The sequence below is a fragment of the Macrotis lagotis genome, chromosome 1, assembly GCF_037893015.1.
Source record: "Macrotis lagotis isolate mMagLag1 chromosome 1, bilby.v1.9.chrom.fasta, whole genome shotgun sequence".
NCBI lineage: Eukaryota > Metazoa > Chordata > Mammalia > Peramelemorphia > Peramelidae > Macrotis > Macrotis lagotis.
The window spans coordinates 786,249,152-786,269,092 of NC_133658.1; the positions used below are offsets into that span (position 1 = coordinate 786,249,152).

The 19,941-nt window shown below is 38.3% G+C and overlaps 1 protein-coding gene across 1 annotated transcript in view; it reads right to left on the reverse strand.

The window, feature by feature from the left end:
• Window positions 1-273: 273 nt before the first annotated feature.
• The window catches only part of ARHGAP20 (Rho GTPase activating protein 20), a 168,094-nt gene continuing 148,426 nt past the window's right edge, over window positions 274-19,941 (reverse strand). The window contains exons 12-15 of the mRNA XM_074216639.1: window positions 9,346-9,455; window positions 7,361-7,550; window positions 5,912-6,023; window positions 274-5,021 (exon numbers count right to left, since the gene is read on the reverse strand). Of these exons, the coding sequence (XP_074072740.1) occupies window positions 3,151-5,021; window positions 5,912-6,023; window positions 7,361-7,550; window positions 9,346-9,455 (2,283 nt within the window). The 3' untranslated portion in view covers window positions 274-3,150. The remainder of the gene's footprint in view (window positions 5,022-5,911; window positions 6,024-7,360; window positions 7,551-9,345; window positions 9,456-19,941) is intronic.

Consider the following 19,941-nt stretch of genomic DNA (forward strand, 5'->3'; position numbering starts at 1 on the left):
TGCTTATTTCTTTTTTATGAATTAATATTTGGAATTTAATTAAGTAAGCACTTAATAGATGCTTATTAACTAACTTACTGGCTATCTTTGACTTTGCAGATGTTGTTTTTATTTTAATATACAGCATGGACTTCATACATATCTATCATCAGTGCCTTTACAACCAGACAACTTTAAGTTAGCAGCAGTTTCTGCAAGTACAAAAATACACATTTATTCCATAACATATGGTAGGAAAATTTATCAAGATATATTATACAAACTCAAAGCATCTTAGATAAAGCATCAGTTTAATATATTATAAGATGACAGTATAATAAAATGACGTGTGTTCTGCCTGCGAATCATACAATTGGACACTTTACAGCCATATTAACAAACTATTCACATTTAAACATCAAGAGAATGGCTAAGGGAGCACAACAGATGATTTATACCCAGTAGGAATGGTTACTGATGAGACTTGGAATCTAGTTAACAATATTTCCTTAAATCAGGTTGTTGGATTTTTTTTTCTCTTATGAAATTAATGGAAAAGATTTGAACTGTAGAACCAAAATTTTCCTAAGCAGAGGGCAATTTCTTTCCAAGAGAATATTACAAGCCACAATCACCACATTCCCATCCACAGCTTTGAGAGCAGCATTTCCTTATGGCAATGGAAGCCTCTGGTAATTTCACAGACATTATAATAACTATACCGCAAGACATACACAGACACAGAGACACTTAGGAGGCTTAATATAAGTGGTCCTAGGGCAAAATTGGCATCCAATCTTTGACTGAAATGGCCAGTGTTTAAAGAATGGGGATCTTTCCAAGTTTGACCAGGCCAACTTTAGAGATTATGCTTACTAATGGCAGGGAACCATGGTCTTGTGGGCAGAAACAGGGCCACATCTTAAACAGAAAAGGAGCTGAATTGAGTTGAAATTAACAGAAGGAAGCAGCACTTACAGTAAAAAAGAATTTTTGTTGCCTTGGAGAAAACTCTGTTCTGGCATACAGTAAAAAAAGAATTTTTGTTGCCTTGGAGAAAACTGTTCTGGCATTGAAAAATGCAATCTGGGTAAGAGAATATGTCTGATAGTAAATAGCAGATTAAGAGATGCTTGGGTTGAGAGCTTCCTATTAACTGACTGGAAGAAGATCATGGGAAATGGCTGATTCCTGGCAAGCCATTCGTTTGGTGGTAGAACAAAGTGACAAAATGAATTCAGTGCAATTTTTCATGGGTAGTATTGAGATATGCCTGATAATGGGAAGGTAACATCATAAGGCTGAAAGGTTGAACTTTGTGGAAAAACTATGGAGGCAGTTCCATTTAAGACTGACTTTCAGGAGGTAAGAACACTGTGAGTAAATGTTCATTTTTGGATGGCAAAACTAGGTAATGGAGCTACCAGTTGAGGAGAATCACAAGTGAGAATTCCCTATGGGAATCCAAGTGCCCAATGAGTCGCATTTAAAATAATGAAGACCAAAATTTTCATTTTCCATAAATTTGAAGTGGTCAGAATGCAGAAAACTTCTTGGGAAACAAAAAGGCAGAGGCAGGGTGTGCCTTCCTTCCTGTAGCATATTATAGGTGTTTCTTTCCAAACTTCTCATCTTTGCTTTCAGAATCCCCAGATATCCCTAGAAGCAATAATAGGGATGGGACAGCTCTTCTTGAACAAATGTTTTGGACAGCTTGGGAAATGATATTCAGAGTCACAAGGAACAATATTTTCAGCATTCTGAACAAATGACAGTGTTCAAAATGAGCAGAAACATGGCCCTACATCAGCCTCAGATACTGATTCAGCCAGATGCCATAAAAATGGTATCACTTTTGAATTACAATGGACAAGATATCCAGTCAATGAAACAAATGTTGATCAGGCACCCACAGTGTGCAAGGCACCGCCCTTGCTGGAAGCCCTGAAAGGACTGCAGTGAAGACTCCATCTGGTTCTTGAGGAAATAACAATTTAGGCACAGGAAGAAGTACACATGGAGCCATCAGTTACAAAGGAGGACGGGATGAATCTTATGAGAGATTTAAACAAAGTGCTCTTCTAGGAAGGAGATTTTCCACAAGGCCAGGGAAGACTGAAGTTTCTCTCATTGATATCCTGACCTAGGAAGAACTTATGGGAATCATTGACCTGTGCCAACCTTTCTCCTCATAGCTCTAACTTTTGGGGTCTTTGTGAATTATCAGGCTATCTCTTCCTCCAAATCTAACTTGTCCAAAACCTGAGTGCAGCTTGGAATCATACTTCCCATAAGAAAACAATGAAAGTGACCAAGAGGATGAGAGCAGCAATAATAAAAATAGGGAAAACATCTTAACTCAAATGGAAAGTAATAATTAAAAAAAAACTTTCACAGTAAATATTCTTGCATCATACTTTTGTGAATTTTTTGAGGGGGGTGTCATTTATATACATTTTTTCCCTTTCAAAGGGAGGGTGTGGGTTCAAAACCTGGCTCTGCCAGTTATTATCTATGTGATATGGGTAAGTCTCACTTAATCATTCTGAGTTTCTGTCTCATCTATAAAAAGAGGAGATTGGACTAGATACAGAGTTCCTTCTAGCTAGAGATACTATGACCCCACAGTTAAAGACAATGACCAGATTCCTTAGTTGTTATTGTATTAATAGTGTGTGGATAGTCAATGCTCCCCTGAATTTTCTTCAATTCCAACTCTTTTTGCGCCCTCAATACAAACACCTCATGGAATAGGAATGATTTCTGACTCCTCTGTTCCCACCTGGCTTAATTAGTAGTTTCTTGATCTTAGGTTAGGGCTGCTGGTCAATATATGTTGACCCAAGCCTTCCCTCAGTTCAGTCTGCTTCTTCTTTCAGGATGATCTGAATATCTCAGAATATACATAAATAGGGATTCATTTCACTGGACTATAAAAGAGCTACCCAAACAGCCAGCCCAATGACTCAAATTTAGAATACAGAGGAAATAACATTCCCTTTCCCTCTCCCACAAAGGACTTTAATACCTCTCAAAGAAAATCCTTTTATTATGCTAAAAGTAAACTGTGGTTGTCCTCTGGCAACCTACACCAAACATTTTTTAAGGAATCTGCACCTATCGTCTTTAAGTTATTGAACCAGCCATTCCAGTGGATGTCACAGTCTTTGGTTAAATGTCTTTGGTTCTGTGCCCGAGCCTGTCACTACAAGCTATTGCAGTCTCTGGACACTCAGCACCAGGGATTGGGCTCTGTGTGTTCCCTAAAGAGCTGCTGAGTGAGGGAGTCTCAGGGGCTTGAGCACCAGGAGAACACTGGCTATCATCCTCCACTTCCTTGGTTGGATTCATAAGGAGCTGAAGTCTTTTTTCCACTGAAGTAATTAGAGAGCTACCCAGATCCTCAGAGTCCTGGCAGATATAGGGATTACACGGGTCATCTATTTCTACAGCATTGTCTAGGTTGGAGATTCTCAGAGGGGCATCCACCAGTCTTTCTTGGAGTAGACAGGATTCTGAGACTTCAGAAGAACATGTTGGCTGCTCCAAGGCTCCTTTCAGGGAATTTGCTTTCTTTCTCTCTTGTCTAGTTGCCTTTGTCTTCTTTTTGAGGGACCAGTTTTTCAAAGTGGCTACTCCATTCCTTAACCAGGTGCTAGGTTGAAGAGTTAAGGGATGCATTTGAGAAGACCACTCTGCACTGTCTTTTTTAATACAAAGTGGGTGGTTGCTGGCTGATCCTGGGGAAGGATTGAGTATCCCAGAAAAAGGGCTGCAGAAATCAGGAGAGAGTTCCCCCTGTTTCCTTAGGGATGAAAAAGTGCAATCAACTGGTGAAGAGGTTTCTGTAGGAATAAAGACTGAGTGTTCAGAAATCTGAGAAAAAGCACTGTCTTGAGAGCTCACCGAAGAACCAGATGGTGATGTGCCTGGTGATGACAAACTAGAATAGCTAGTTCTTGAGCAAACATTAAACCGTGGGGGAATAACAGGCAACATCTTTTCTACATTTTGGTTTGAGGCATTACTCTTACCCACCTCAATCCCCATAATCAAACTCTGATTAATCAGTTTTTGACCTTCAACTTGCAAAGACTGATGGCGCTTGAGATAATCCTCATCTCCAAGAGAGAGGCCAACATCACAGCTTGTCTTGTGAACGTTCTTTGGAGAAACCCCCCTGGGATAGGTGAGCTTGCAGTCTAGGTAGTCAATGTTTGGCTCTGAGCAACGCCTATGCCTTTGCAAACTTTTGAGTTCAAGTGCTGTGTTTGATGGGGAGTATTGAGAATGATCAGGTCCAATGGTTTGGCTCTTAGAATGATCCTGTAATGAAATATTACTGAAGGATGCCACAGAAATAGTCACAGGTTTGGATTTGAAAGGAAGTCTCACTGGAGTACCTTCATGACTAAAAAAACCTTTTTTCTTAACATTTTGATTTGTGGTATTTTTCTTCTCTGCTTCAGTTGGAATTACTGGACTAATCTTTTGGTCCCCTCTTTGTGAGGGCTGAGGCTGTTTGTGACCATCTTCATCTCGATGGGAGAGAATGGCATCACAGCTGGATTTACGGAGCTTCTTCTGATAGAACTCCCTGAGATAGGTGAGTTTGGAATCCAGGTAGTCTATACTGGGTTCAGAACAGCGCCTGTGTCTCCTCCAGTTTTTCAGGGCATCTGCTGCAGCTGTGGACAAGTAACCAAGTGTGTTTGTGCCAACCGACATGTTCTTGGGACAGTCTTGTGCTGAAACTTTACTGCAAGATGCCACTGGAATGCTCAATGGTTTGGATTTAGAACGGTGCTTCAGTTGAATTTCTTCATTTTTAGGCTGGTCCAAGTCAAAATCACTCAAAGTTAAAATGCCTTCTGATTCAGGTTGGTCCAAATCACAGTCACTCAGTGTTAAGACAGAGTCCATACTACGGCTGTCCTGACCCAGCTTCTTTACCAGGTCACTGCAAGGAGCATCTACCTCATCATTCAGCTCATTTTCTAAGCTGTCATAGGAAGAGTCATTCATTTGGAAGCCAGACATACCTGTCAAAGAATTAAGACTGGGTTAATTTATAGCTCACATAGTAGGTGCTTAATAAGTACCTATTATAAAATCATGGTGATAATATAACTTTCCTTTTACACATTTTTAAAAAGATAACTAAAAAACCCATCTTCTTACATGGTTTTTGTTTGCTGAAGTACTTTTCAAATGTTTCCTCAGAAGAAAAGGAGTAATTTACAATCATTCCCTATTTTAGTTGAAGAACTAGAACATTAGTTATTTTGGCAGTCACACTTCTTGTCCTCTGCCTATCCAAGCTCTTGACTAAATGGATTTCCCTTTAATAAGATTTTCTCAATGTAATAAAGATGAGTCACAAAGCAAAGAACAAATAAAAAACAGAAGGAGATTCATGCCAGAAGTGTCCAGATAATGCCTTTGTCAACCCCAAGCTTTACAGGGAGATGGTAACTAGGAGGTGTAGAGAAAATCCTGTAGCTTTCCCTCAAAAAGGATCTTGGAGATAATCTAGCTAAGACATTTCATTTTACAGATGAAACTGAGGTGCAAAGAGAATGAATGAATCATCAAAGGTCACAGAACAAATGAGTGCCATACCCAAGACTAATGAGAAGTTAGGTCTATAGACTCATAATTTAGTGTTTTTACTGACATTTTATGTTGCCTACTTACTTCTTCCTTGCCAAAATTAAAGATAAACACCCCCAGCCATTATTAGCTCCTCTAAGGAAGGGTTATGTCTTATACTTTTCTAATATACTTCTGAATGGCACCTCACTAGAAACATAGAAGATTCTCATATGAAGCTGATACATGATTTGGAGGTCTTGTAAAAATGATGGTGAAGCAGCTGGCAGCTATAAGGTATATTTTTAGGGGGAAAAAACAATCCAATGATTCATGTTACCTGGAGCATTGTCTCTGTCACAGCTGATTGAAATATCTCTCAAAAGAGAAGTGATTTCTTCTCCAAATATCCTGCAGCAATTTTCAATTAGAAATTGTACAAGTAGAGAGACCTGTAACAGAAAAAGCAAAAATGAGGTGGCATTTTTCATAGTCTGTGCTCCTGTTTGATAGATGCCTTCTCAATCTCATAAAAATACAAAAGAAGACAGAGAAAACTTGCAAGTTTCTTAGTAGTAGCTTGAGTATGGAGGGTAGAGAAAATGATTCAAGACTACTTTTTATTTTTAATCCTTAGACTTAAAACTATAAAATTATAGGCTTTCCAGAATATCTAATCCTAGTGCTTTAGTATCTATACCTATAAAAATAAGATAACATTAATGCATATTTAGAAAGATAAGAATGAGTTCATTTCTTATTGTTTTGTAAAATACTAAGCAGATAATAATCACTGTAATTCACCTGAGTACCAAAGAGAATGAGAAATCCCAAACCTGTGAAGGAATAGTTTCTGTAGTTTGGTTGAAGGGGGTGAAGACAGTTGGAAGCAATCATCTGCCTGGCCAAGAGGGATGGGTGTGTTTGTGTGTGTATTTGTGTGTGTGTGTGTGTGTGTGTGTGCATGTGTGATTTGTCTGTCTAGCCCCATTTTGGGCTGCATGCATATCTATCTATCTATGTATCTATGTATCTATCTATCATCTATCTATCCATTCATGTATATGGCCCTTATTGTGGGCTCTATATATGCATGTAAGTATAAGTGAATGATGCTTCCTTAGTATGACCTTGGACTATTACTCAGCTTACACAAAGCTAGGATAGCCAGGAGTATGTCCAGAAATGATAAGAGTGTTAACAATACCATTTGAAAGTTCAGTTCAAGGGCCTTTCCTGATTCCACCAGCTTTGAGTTGCTCTGCCCCCTCTTCCAAATGACCATATATCTGTATTTTGCATATACTTATACATACGCACACATACATATATATCCATACATATATCCATACACATGGACATTATATGTGTGTGTGTGTGTGTGTGTGTGTGTGTGTGTGTGTATGTGTGTGTATGTCTTTCCATTATAATGTTAAGTTCCATGAGATCAAGAACTGTTTTGTTTTTATCCTGGCATCTCCAGCACCAAGCACAGTGATGAATGTCGAAAGGCAACATAGGAGTCTTTTCTCTCCACAGTTCAGGTGCTATTCTACCTCCCTGAGCTCGAAGGGGAGAAATGACCCCATTGCTATTACTATTTGACTTCTTCGCAACCCTCCTGTTGAAGACTGGGATGAAAAAAACTCCAGATTAAATGCTATCTGGATAAATTACAACTTTTAATTCACTATTTATATGTATATTCCAAATCTTTAAGAATTGGTATTCATATTTAAAATATTGGGAGGGTCCATAAATGCTTAGAAAAGAATTAAACTCAAGGTACCTTTTTAGTGAATTCATTCTCTAGTTCAGGACTGGCAGAAGATGGTGGCCAAAGTATGCTGGGAGCAATGCACACTGCCAGATTAAAGGCCGTCATTTGATTGGAAGAAGATTGTAGCTCTATGCTATGTAACATTCCAAAAAGATACCGCAGGAGAACAACATTGGCTCTAGGAAGCTGCTCTATTAGCCTATAAATTGGATAGGGAGAAAAAGTGTTTTTAAACAAAATCATTTGGTTTATGAACTTGTTTAAAAAAAGAAAAGAGAACAATGTATTTTTCAAATGCTATGCTCACAATCCAATGAAAGTGCGAAAGAATGTAGAAATGTCTATGTTGTAAAAACATACTTCCTGGAATATTTTTCCGAATCCAGTACAATGTGGTTTAACTTAGGTAAATTTTATTCACAACTGAATTTACACACAGGCACACACACACACACACACACACACACACACACACACACACACACCTCTCAACAATAGCCCTGTAATATTCCAGAATATAGTGAAATAAAAAATTTACAAAAACTTAGTGATGAAATTCAACAGCAATTACATTTAATGTGTTACTTCATTTCCAAGGGAGCAACATTGGCATGGTATCTATAAGTGAGAGCCAACTTTTGCCAGTTAATGCTCCTAGGGTTATCCAAAGAATTCATTCTTTATTTCCTCTGATTTCTACAATCTGCTTGGGCAAAAGTCACTTTTCTTCCTTGCTTCACTTTCTCATGTGAGTTTGTTCCTTTTCTTTGACTCTAGTTCTTTAATTAAGCCTTCATACTCCAGGTAGGAAACTGTGATCCAACTTCCTAGTGAGAATTCTGAACCCATATTAACATGTAACTTGTAAATGAACTGGACCATGATCAACCGTTTATCCTTTAGAGCTCAGCAGAGAGTTTGGCACATGATGGTTGTTCAATTATATCTGACTCTTGGTGACTCCATTTGGATTTACTTGACAAAGATACTAGAATGGTTTGCCATTTCCCTTTCCAGATCATTTTATAGAGAAGGAGAGTAAGGCAAACAGGATTAAGCGACTTGTCCAAGGTCACACAGCTAGTAAGTATCTCAAGTCAGATTTGAACTTGGGGAAGTTCAGTCTTCCTGACTCCAGACCTGGCACTCCATCCACTGTGCTAGCTATCTGCCCTGCCTGGCACATGGTAGGTTTAGTTTACTAACTGAAGATCTGTGTGTTTTGGAGCCTGGCATTACTGAATAACATCTTCCAGATTTTTGAGTCATGGCCATGGTTTTGGGTGATTTTCAGTTCTCCCCCCTAATTTCAGCCTCTCCATCCCCCTCCCATTCTATGCCTTTCTCCTTTTCTGACATTGGCTTCAGTTCTAAAGCAGGGAGTTTCTATAAATGATAGTGAGTGGGTGATCAAATATTCAAATTTAGAAAATATCTGAGAAAAAAAAATTGTGCTGAGGAGACATATCTAATGTGATACAAACATGTTAGTGATCCTTGCAGATGCTTCACATTATGGACCAGTCTTTCCAGAATTTTCCCATTGGATAGGGAATTTTTGGTGGCTAATAATTCTAAAATTCATAATTTCCTTGGCCTCTGGGTCCAGCAAAGACAAAACTTGTCAGTTGATGAGGTCTATGCCATCTGATTCGTCATATATGTACTTTATCCTAGTAGGATGGGACTTCTACATGATTGATACATACAATTGATACAATACAATAACAATGCAAAAATAATACAATGATACATGAGGGATTTTAATCACATATATTTGTTTCAGATTCAAATACTTGGAGACTTTGATAGGTTCTGTGTCCCACATCAACAGTGACAGTGGAATTTTTCCATCTAATTTTAAAGTGACTCTCCAAGAGTTTGAAGTAGTAAAAAGCTTTCTCTTTTAGCAGACAAACTCATAAACTGAAATTCTTTCCCATTCCCAGAGTATCCTTTATGCATAGATACTTTTTGAGGAGTGACCCAAATACCTCTGAACTGTGTTTATCTTCTCTTCATCATTCCCTTGATCCATGATGCAGACCCATTGGTCAAAGAGATCAGATGAAAAAATACTTCCTGGAATGTTTCGAAGAAAATCCTTTATCAGAGAAAAGGTGAAAACAAAAATATTTTTAGGTATCATGTTTATGACAGAGCACATAAACATAATAAACTTTTTAGAGAAAGTATTTTGCAGAGAGCTCAGTGAAAATACTTCCTCTTCTGCTTCCCTATCTTCCTCTGTCACCTGAAACTCAAAACAATCAGTTAGATTTTGGGTCTTCCTCATGACTGCTGTGAGCAAAGTAGAATATACATTGTTGTTTCAGTTTTTCCCAAATGGAGAATGGATATAATCAGTTTGAATTAGTATCTGGAGGAGATAAAGAACCACAGCTTTGCAGGAAAGCCTACAAAAAAAATCAATTGACTATATATCCTAATAGATTTACCTATCAGGACTGTCTGGTTAGAAGACTGCTTATTTGCACTGTCTTATTTTTCCTAACAGAAGCAATACATACCCTACACACTGCACCACCACCTCCCATCCTTTCATTATTTACATCGGAAATTAGACCACTTTAATTTGTGCTCCCTTGTCAAGATGCTCTGAGAACTATTGGGCACAATACTGTTCAGGCTTCTTATTTCTGAAGCCTGAACAGACACATCTGTCAAAATCAAAGAAAATGCTTATAGCTGGAAGATCCATGACTGAATTGAAATGTTGTTCAGGGCACTTGGGCACACATGAGGACAATGGAAGTGCTGGTGTGTTAAGGGGTGGCCTGGAAAATTTACAACACTTCATAAAATTAAGGTGGTGAGGAAAAACACTTACTCAGACCTCTTAATTTATGACACTTAAACTCTCCAGTGCTAGGCTGAGGAGTAGCTGTCGTGTTGCTTTGTTAGGCTATAAACCAGATTACCACTGTCTAGGGTGTCAGAGAATACTGCAAACACCTTTCTTTGCTTCCATCTGAGGGTGATTAAGTAGCCTGATACCTTTTTACTAGTAATGATAATCTCAAGAAAAGTCGCTGGGACTTTACTGTATCCATGGTTTAGTAGGAAGAAAAGATGGTTTACAGCAGAGGTGTCAAACACACATCTTGCAGAGGTGTCAAACACACAACTTGCAAAGCTGCCTACAATGCTCCCAAGTGCAGAAAAAATATTAAAATATAATTGGGAAATAATTAACAAAAGAAATAAAAATACGATAAAATATAGATAATGCTAATATGTAAATTTTCAAGTCAATATGCAGCCTGGGGGGATCCTCATGGGTGATTTAGTGGCACTTCTTTCTTTCTTTCTTTTTTTTCTTTTTTTTCTTTTATTTTGCAAGGCAAATGAGGTTAAGTGGCTTGCCCAAGGCCACACAGCTAGATAATTATTAAGTGTCTGAGACTGGATTTGAACCCAGGTACTCCTGACTCCAAGGCTGGTGCTTTTATAGCTGTATATTTTTTGGTGCTTATTTCAATCTGAATTTGACACCATTAGTTTTCGGTATCCATGAAATCTTGGTATTCCCTCCAACCTCTGTCTAGGCCCCCCAGAAAGAACTTTCATTCCTGGTTGTCAGGTTAGGGCTGTTTAAGTTCTCTGGCAACCTAAGAGAAGAGGGAAACCATGGAACCTGAGTGTGGTCTGACCATGATCTGTCCACAGAATCTACTGTGTTCTTTTGTAGTGCTTTCACTCCTTGGTGTTGAAATCACTTCTGTAAATATCAGCCCCTGCTTGTTTGGATTTTGTCCTATAGTGAAATCTGGCTGGATAGAGAGGTGACTCACTTACTTGTTCTGAATGGAATTTGGAATTTGGACCTTCCCCCTCTCCCCACCCCCCACCACCACGGTTCTTCTTTCCCTCCCACCATGTAGACTGCTCTCATTGCCCCATATGTGCTAACTGACTTATTCACCATTCATAAAGTTGGCTTGTTGGTTTTCTGCCCTGGGAGTCCACATGGATCCTGTGACATTAGAAAGCCCTTGGGGAATGTGGTGGTGGATTGGAGCATAAGAATGTGACACAACCATTCCCAAAGGGACCTGTTTTTAGGGTATCTGGGAATGAACCCACCATCAAACATTTGTTTTTAGTCTGGTTTTTCCCCTTCCTTTCTAAAATACTGTTTCCTAGGTTGAGGCCAACAAAGATAGTTGTCTGGGTCATGGATCAAAGAAGATTTTATATGTTAAGTGTTTTGTCAATTCTTTTTCTTACACAGACTTGATGAACCTTGGCAACCTGAGACCTACACAGATCCACATTCCTTTCACAGAATATCTGTGTCCTCCCTACTTTGGAGTTACTTTCAATTTATTTTGCATGTAGTTTTTATTTACTTTTCTGTGTAAATGTCATTTTTTTCCCCCTCCTAACCCCTTAATCAAACCCTATATTCCTTGGAATGCTGCTTACAATGCTCCCAATGTTACTTTTGGCCTTCTAGATTTAGGGGATAGCATTGGGCCTTGTGTGCAGTTGAACTTAATGTGGTTGGAAAGGACTGAATTAACAATTAACAAATTTCCATAACCAAAGACCATTTCCAAGGATTGTTAACTACACTGAAAATATATATTTCTGATTATAGAGGAGGGTTAAGGCAAGAAGACTCTGTGGGTGGGTGGAGGACTAATTCATTGCAGATAAGTTAATCATAAGAGTATGGCAACCTGAAGTACATCTTACTCTGAGTCTCATATGCTCTAAGGAGCATGGCATAATGTTAAGTTTGAAGACCTGTGTTCAAATCTCCCTGTGTACTCTGACTTTGGGCAGGTCCCAATCTCTCTAGATCTCAGTCTCATCAACTGCAGAATAAGGGGGCTGGACTAGATAATCTTTAAGGCTTCTTCCAGTTCTAATTGTATGAGTATTTTATCCTTGTTAGTGTAGTGACAAGGATAAACCAGCCCTTCTGTTAGCTATATTACTGGCAGATTAAAGACTAGGAGGAGCTGTAAGATAGACAGCAGGGAGAAGGTCCAAATTATGATATGAACCCACAACTGTAAATAGGCTAGTTTGTAGTCTAACAAAGTGATTATTTTTATTAAAAGAGACATAGAAAGGCAATAGTGAACTCAAAATGGATAGTTAAAAAGCAAAAACAAAACAAAAACTCCCTAAAAACCTTTCTTTAATTTCCTCTCATGACCCATCTATCTAATCTTTGATGAGAGCTATTCAGAAGCAATAAGAAGTTCCTGTTTTTCTTGTTCTAATTCTCTTCTGGAAGAACTCAATTCTTCCTCTGTTAAATCTACCAGATTTTCATGATTGCCAATGAGCATTAGCTACTTTAAAAATGGCAAAAAAAACCCAACCTTCCTTTTACTCTGAAGAAAGAGAATGACTCCTCCTTCGAGTCACATACCATAATCTGACTTGAAGAAAAACACCATTAAATTTAAAACTTACACTAAAAGATACTGACTTGTAACATATCAATGAACTCTGTCACACAGCTGGAATAACAAGTTATGAAATTCTACTGCTATCACAGCTGAGAAGAGGACCTGAAATCAAAGCCAGGGTTTCCTAGTGGGCAGGACCTGAATTATAATCCCTGAGCCACAGGACTCAGCTGAGTGCTTCCCCCTCTCCCAAAGCAAAGCTCGGGTCATCAGCAAAACTTTCAAATTCCCATGAGAGCCCATGGTGCGAGGGAGGAGGATGGTGGATGTGAACTTTGGCTAAAAGATGTAGTGAATCAAAGTCATGGGGTCACAGACAACACTCTTACAATAACAGTTTGTTGCCTTAAACTTCTTTTTAAGTAAAGGCAATGCAACTGATATCTGATGGGACTACTCAAGGACCACTTCATTTTTTATAGGGGGAGTTGGGTAAGAGGCAACACATGCAAATAGAAGATGTCTGCTTGTTTTGAAAATATACCAGAACCATAATTTCATTGATGTAGGAAATGCATACAACGTACAAACTTCTAATAAATTCCATTAGCTACTGTTTCTGCAAGTCACCGTTTTAGTTTGGATGCTTTAAGTTTAAGTGACTTTCTCAGGATCATACAGCCAAGAATGTGTGAAATATGGGACCAGAATTCAGGATTCCTGACTTTGATGATGGCTCTCTAGCTGCCCATAATAATGATGGGAACAGTAATATGACATATTATGCAAGCATTTATTTAGTGCCTAGACTTTATTGGCACTCCTTAGGGCAGCTAGGTTGGTGCAGTAGATAGAGCACTGATCTTGAAGTCAGGAGGACAGGAGTTTGAATACAGACTCAGACACTTGATATTAGTTAGTTGTGTGACCCTGGGCAGATCACTTAATCCTGTTTGCCTTGCATCCATGGCCATGTCCAGTCATCCCAATTCATATCTGGCCTCTGGACCCAGGGGACTCTGGAGGAGAAAGTGAGGCTGGTGACTTAGCAACCCCGCCTTCCCTAAATCCAATTCACATGCTTGTCATGACATCATCTCCCTGATATCATGATCCTCTTTGAGAACAAAGGACAGACACCATAATCAGTATTTATTGGCATTGTGCTGAGCACTGGAGACTAAAAAGACAAAATATGAATGAATAGCTCCTGCCCTCAAAGACCTTACATTTTGTTGGCAGATGCCACTTACATGTATGGTACTTTGTTGCTTTCAATGCATTAATCTAATGAACTCTAATGAGTTCAAATGTTATTACCCACAGTTTACAGATAAGGAAACTGAGGCTCAGATCCAGTCTAAATATTACAAATTCCCCATCTGCTGGATTGAGTTTCAGGTAGTGATAATTACAGAAACAGCCTTAGTACCAAGACTGGGGTCATTTAACCCTCTTTGATCCTCAGTTCTACACCTGCAAATATGAGTGAGAGGCAGTGCAGTATAAGTGAATAGAGAACTGGCAGATCTGGATTTGGGATCACTATTTACATCACTCCCTTTATCTGCATCAGTGAGAAAGTTTCCTCACAGGCAGTTCCCAATAAAATCACAAGCTAAGACAGAAATGAACTCAGCCATGTGCAAAACTGAACCCACCCCCCACCTCTTCCCATCTTCTTACCTTTTATTGTAGAGGATACCATTATACCTCCCAGTCATGGGCCTGTAACCTAAAGATCATCCTTAACTCTTTACTCTCACATTTACCCCACTACTATCTGATCTGATGTCTCTTTCTGTTATTTCCATATCCTCATTCCTCTTCTCTTTTTTTAAAAAAATTATTTTTCCAAGTACATGTAAAGTTAGTTTTCAATAATTATTTTTGCTAAGGTTTAGAGTTCCACATTTTTCTCCCTCTCTCCCTTCCCTTGACAGAGAGTATCTCCTTTTCATTGCTAACACTGTCACTACCTGATTCATACCCTTATCACTTTATACCTGGCTTATAAAAATAACCTTCTGGTTCATCTCCCTGATTCAAATATCTACTCCAATCTACCCTCAAGCTACCAAAGGGATATTCCTAAACTGCCGATCTCAGTTTGCCACACAGACTCCCTTCCCTCTTCAAAAATCACTATACTTTCCAGGACTAAACTTAATCCCTTCATAACCAGGTCTTTTCCAATCTTTTCAATCTTATGCTATACTTTGTTACATATCCTTTGTGATCTAGGGACATATTTTCTGTGCCATTTTTTATATAAGATGCTCTTTATACATATCTCTAAATCTGTATTTTTTCAGAGACTGCCCCCTATCCTTGAAATGCTCTTTCTCCTCTCATCTCTACGTCCAGGATTTCCTGGTTTCCTTCTAATCTCAGCTAAAATCCCACCTTCAAGAAAACTTTCCTAGTTCCCCCTTGCAGTGGTTATCTTCCCTCTGAAGTTTTCTCCAGTTTACCTTCTATATGTTGTTTGTTCAGTTATTTTCGTTAGATTGTGAACAATTTGAGAGCTAGACCTTTATTTTTTCTTTTTTCCTTTTTTGTTGATTGACCAGATAATTCTCCAAGATGATTAATTGCAGATGACATGCCACTCAATATGGGTAAAGGAGTTTCCCCACCATTTCTTCACCCCAGTAAAATCATAAACCTTCAGACCAACCCAGCTCCTACTCTCCCCAAAATGTTCCTAACTTAGGAACATTTAGAATTTAAGGAAACCTTAGAACTGGAGATTTCTCAAGCTAGATCCTCCTATTATATTTTGACCTTTTTACTCCTCCATCTCTATCTACATGACTTTGCATTAGCCTTTCCCCATGCCAGAATGCATCCTCTCCTTAGCAGTTGCTATAAGATGCAACTCAAACAATAACTTCTGCATGAAGACTTTGCTAATTCCCCACCCCAGTTGCTAGTCCCCTCCATCCCTAACTACCTCATGTAGAACTTTGGTCTTGTTCAGTCATTTCTATCATGGCTGATTCTTTGGGACCTCATTTTGGGTTTTCTTGGCAAAAATACTAGAGCATTTTCATTTCCTTCTCTAGTTCACTTTAAAGATGAGGAAACAAAGGCAAGCAAGATTGAGTGATCTGCCCTAGGTTACACAGCTATTAAGTGTCTAGGCCGGATTTGAACTCAGGAAGAGGAGTCTGACTCCAGATCCAGCTTTCTATCTATTATCTAATTTCTGTACCATTTGTTTAAATACATGTTTTTATTTATTAACTTGATATTTTTACTGAATCCACTTTTATATGTACTACTTGTCTCCTCCAACAGAATGTAAGCTCATTGTGAGGATTGTTTTATTCTTTGTACTTATACTCTCAGTTCCTAGTATAACAAAAGCTACATTTGTGAAACTTAATCAAACATCACTTGATTCATCTATAACCCCGTTCTTCTGCAATATCTACTGACAATTTAAAGGAATTAGGCCTCACACAGAGTGAGCACAAAATGATTTTCCTATGGTATTTTAATTAGGCATTTAATTAGTTGACTGGGGTAGGGGGAGGGGAGGGGTGAAACGTGATTATTTGCTTTTCTGTACAACCAGAACAAAAGTCCATCGTGAGTCTATCCCTGATTATTTATTATACTACCAGTGTTTTCCCATTGTCTAGCCAATCGCTGATTTTTTTATTTTTTGAAATATGACAATACACTACTGAGCCCACTGAATCAATGGACTTCATTTCCATTCCTGGTTTTCCCCAGTAGAACATTCACTGAGTTTGTTAAGGCCCTGCCTTCACCTACTAGGCAATGCCCTCAGAGTGCTATGGGAAAGGTAGGTCCAAAACAAAGCACTGCTTCTATCCTGTCTTTCACTGTAAGTGAGAAAATATAATAGGAGGATCTAGTTTGAGAAATCCCATTTTTTCCTGCTGTGGCAGTGATACCTAAGAACAGACTGCCTCTGATAATCGTGTGAAACCCCCAAATTGGAACCTGCTCAGAATCAAAAGGACAGTTTTTGTCTTTTACAGAATGTACTGACCCACACCTCTAAGTTCCTTATTTATGCAGCACTTAACTCTGATTTTCCTACAGCACATAAAACCCAAGTTGACATGTTAACAAGTCTCTCTCACTTCAATGGCATGAAGTGTTCTCCTCACTGCTGATATATTAAGGAATATCCCAGGGAGAGCGGTATGGCAAAGGGCCAATAGGGTTGCATAAACCAATTCTAAGGAAAAGAGGGGGAGAGGCTTGGAGCAACCTAGAACAGTCATTCTTATAGCTCAATTGATTCCCTAAGGCTATAACAATCCATAAAATCAGTCCTCAATCTCTGAAATGCCATTTAGTCAACACACTCCACAGCCTTAATTGAGTCTTATCTGCTTTTGTCCTTGTTCATGGGTAAACTGGATACTTTGGGAGGTGTCTGAAGTTGTTAAGTCATTTCAGCCACGTCCAACTCTCTGTGACTGCACTGGGGTTTTCTTGGCTAAGACAATGGGGTGGTTTGCCATTCCTTCTCCTGCTTATTTTTACAGCTGAGGAAACTGAGGCATTCAGGGTTCAGTGACTTGCCCAAGGCCATAGAGCTAGTAAGTGTCTGAGACCAGATTTGAATTCAGGAAGTTCAGTCTTCCTGACTTCAGATGCAGTACTCTATCCACTTTACCACCTAGCTTCCCTAAAGGACTACCTAAGAGACCTGAGATCATCATGCTTTATAGAAATGATCAATAGAATAGGTCAGTACTTATTTTGGCATCATATGGTTGCAAAGAGCCTTTGAGATATGATACGTTATCTCCTTAGATCTTTACACTCCTGGAGCAGGGGCAGTAGAATTGTGCATATAAGTGTATTTAAGACTTTATTTATTTTATTAGATGACCAAAACATATTTTCTGTCCTTTCTATGAGACTTTTATCTATGAGACCTATGATCTTTATCAGCTGGACACAGGCTTATTTAATAGAAGAATGCAAGGAGGTCCTATTTACTTTCAAAAGATTTTTAAAGAGCTATGCCATAGACCTTACAATATTGTTGTTTGTTACCCTATAAAAGATTGTAGAGTGAACACTCAAACCATACTGGGGAGACAGGAGTATCTTACATAAAGTTTCAGTGACCCATGTCATTAATCTATAAGTTCTACCCACATCTATTAGTTCTACCTTGAGGTCAGAGTTTCTTGCTATAGTCATTATTTTCCAAAACCTCACTGGTCCAATTCAACTCTAGTGTGTCCAACTCTAGCATGAGTCTTTATTAAACACTTTAATATACAAATAGTTCATTCATAAGCCCTATGCTCTGATCAAGTAGGGGAGCCTTATTTAGAATCATGAGGTATCAAATGAATTCATTTACCTTGATGCTTTGGGGATGTAAAAATGAATAACCAGGAAAAAAACTTAAGATCTTAAAAAAAATCTGTAGGTTCATTGTCCCATTTGTTGTCCTCCTGTCCCAAAGGGAGTCAGGCCTTGCTCTTGAATCCCCTGGCTCAAGTTCTATTAACTGTGACTATGGCTAATTATACCAATACTAATAACCCCATTCTATTAATACTAATTACTCTATGCAAATGAGGATAATAGTAGTACTTATTTCTCACTTTGTTATGATAATTAAATGAGAGATTATCTATGATATATTTTGCAAACCTTAAAGAGCTTTAGAAATCTAAATCATCATCATCAATATCATCATCACCATATCTCAGCATTTTTATTGCTTTTTTCCTGTGAGGAAATTAATCATATTTTCATCATTTTTGATTCCACTTCCAAAAACCAGAGAGAGGATTCATGGGAAGGAAAATGTTGGACCAGAAAAATTGCTGAAATTTTGACATTTTGGTTTTCAAGTCTGTTGTGTTTACTTCATATTCTTCAGACAACTGACTAGCAGAGCTTGCAAGCATAGTCTCAGTTCTTTTAAAAGCACGATTTTAAACTTCTTAGTTCAAATTTTGGCTGATCAGGGACTAGTCACTCTTTTTCTTTCTTTCAGGCAATGGGGTTAAGTGACTTGACCAAGGCCACACAGCCAGGCAATTATTAAATGTCTGAGGTGGGATTTGAACTCAAGTTCTTCTGATTCCAGGACCAGTGCTCTATCCACTGCACCACCCAGTTGCCACTAATTACCCTTTTTCTAATGCTGCTGAAATGAATGTAGCTGCCCTCTTGTAATACTACTTCCTCATTTTTGTGTAACTAATGAATGATTTTTAGGTGGGAAAGTTTTATTTAAAAAACCCACAAGTAATTATCTCTAAAACACTGGCAAGATGCCATGAATTCTGCATATGGGTATATTACAAACTGTTGGAAATACTAAGAGGTTCATATTAGTTACTTGTTAAAGATAAGGAGGAAAAAGTAAATATAGAACAGGACTCACATTGCCTTTTTTTAAGCATCATCCATGGTACATATATGGAAAATAGATAAAACATGTATATTTGTCACAGTCCATTTGTTAAGAAATCATGACTTACACAAAAACTCCCTTAAAAGATTAAAGGTGTAGTTGCAAACGTGAGAAGAGAACTAGTCAAAGCTCCCCCAAAGCTTTCCTGACTGCCCTTAAAAACTAATGCCTTCCCTTCTTGTTGATTACCTACAGTTATCATATATATATATATATATATATATATATATATATATATATATATTTTGTTTGCATGCCTTCTACCCCCATTAGACTGTAAGCATCTTGAGAACAGAAACTGTATTTTGCTTTTTTTTGTATATCTTCATTACTTGGCATCTTGCTTAGTACAGAGTGGATATTAATATATGCTTTATGACTGACTGATTACCTAACTTTGTATAATTTCATTCTTTCCTCATTCTGCTTTTCACTTATGTTTCTTGGGTTAAGAAAAAAAGAGCTGCTGACATTCCAGGTCATCTCTAGTTCTGTGAAAAGCAAACCCTAATTGGTGGTGAAACAAAGGCTATCTGGCCTTCTTTCCCTCAAAACCCGATATAAAGTAACCATTGACTCTAGCTGCTGCATTCTAAGGTCATGAAGAATTTCTGAAGGAAGGAATTTTTGAAAAATTGACCCATCAATTTTACCACCAGTTATTATGTGATCTTAGATCTTAGTAAGTGGGACTGAAATGAGTGAAAAAGGGAGAGAATCTCAAAGATTGAAAACCTTGGGTAAGATGAAACTTTCTTTGGGTCTTG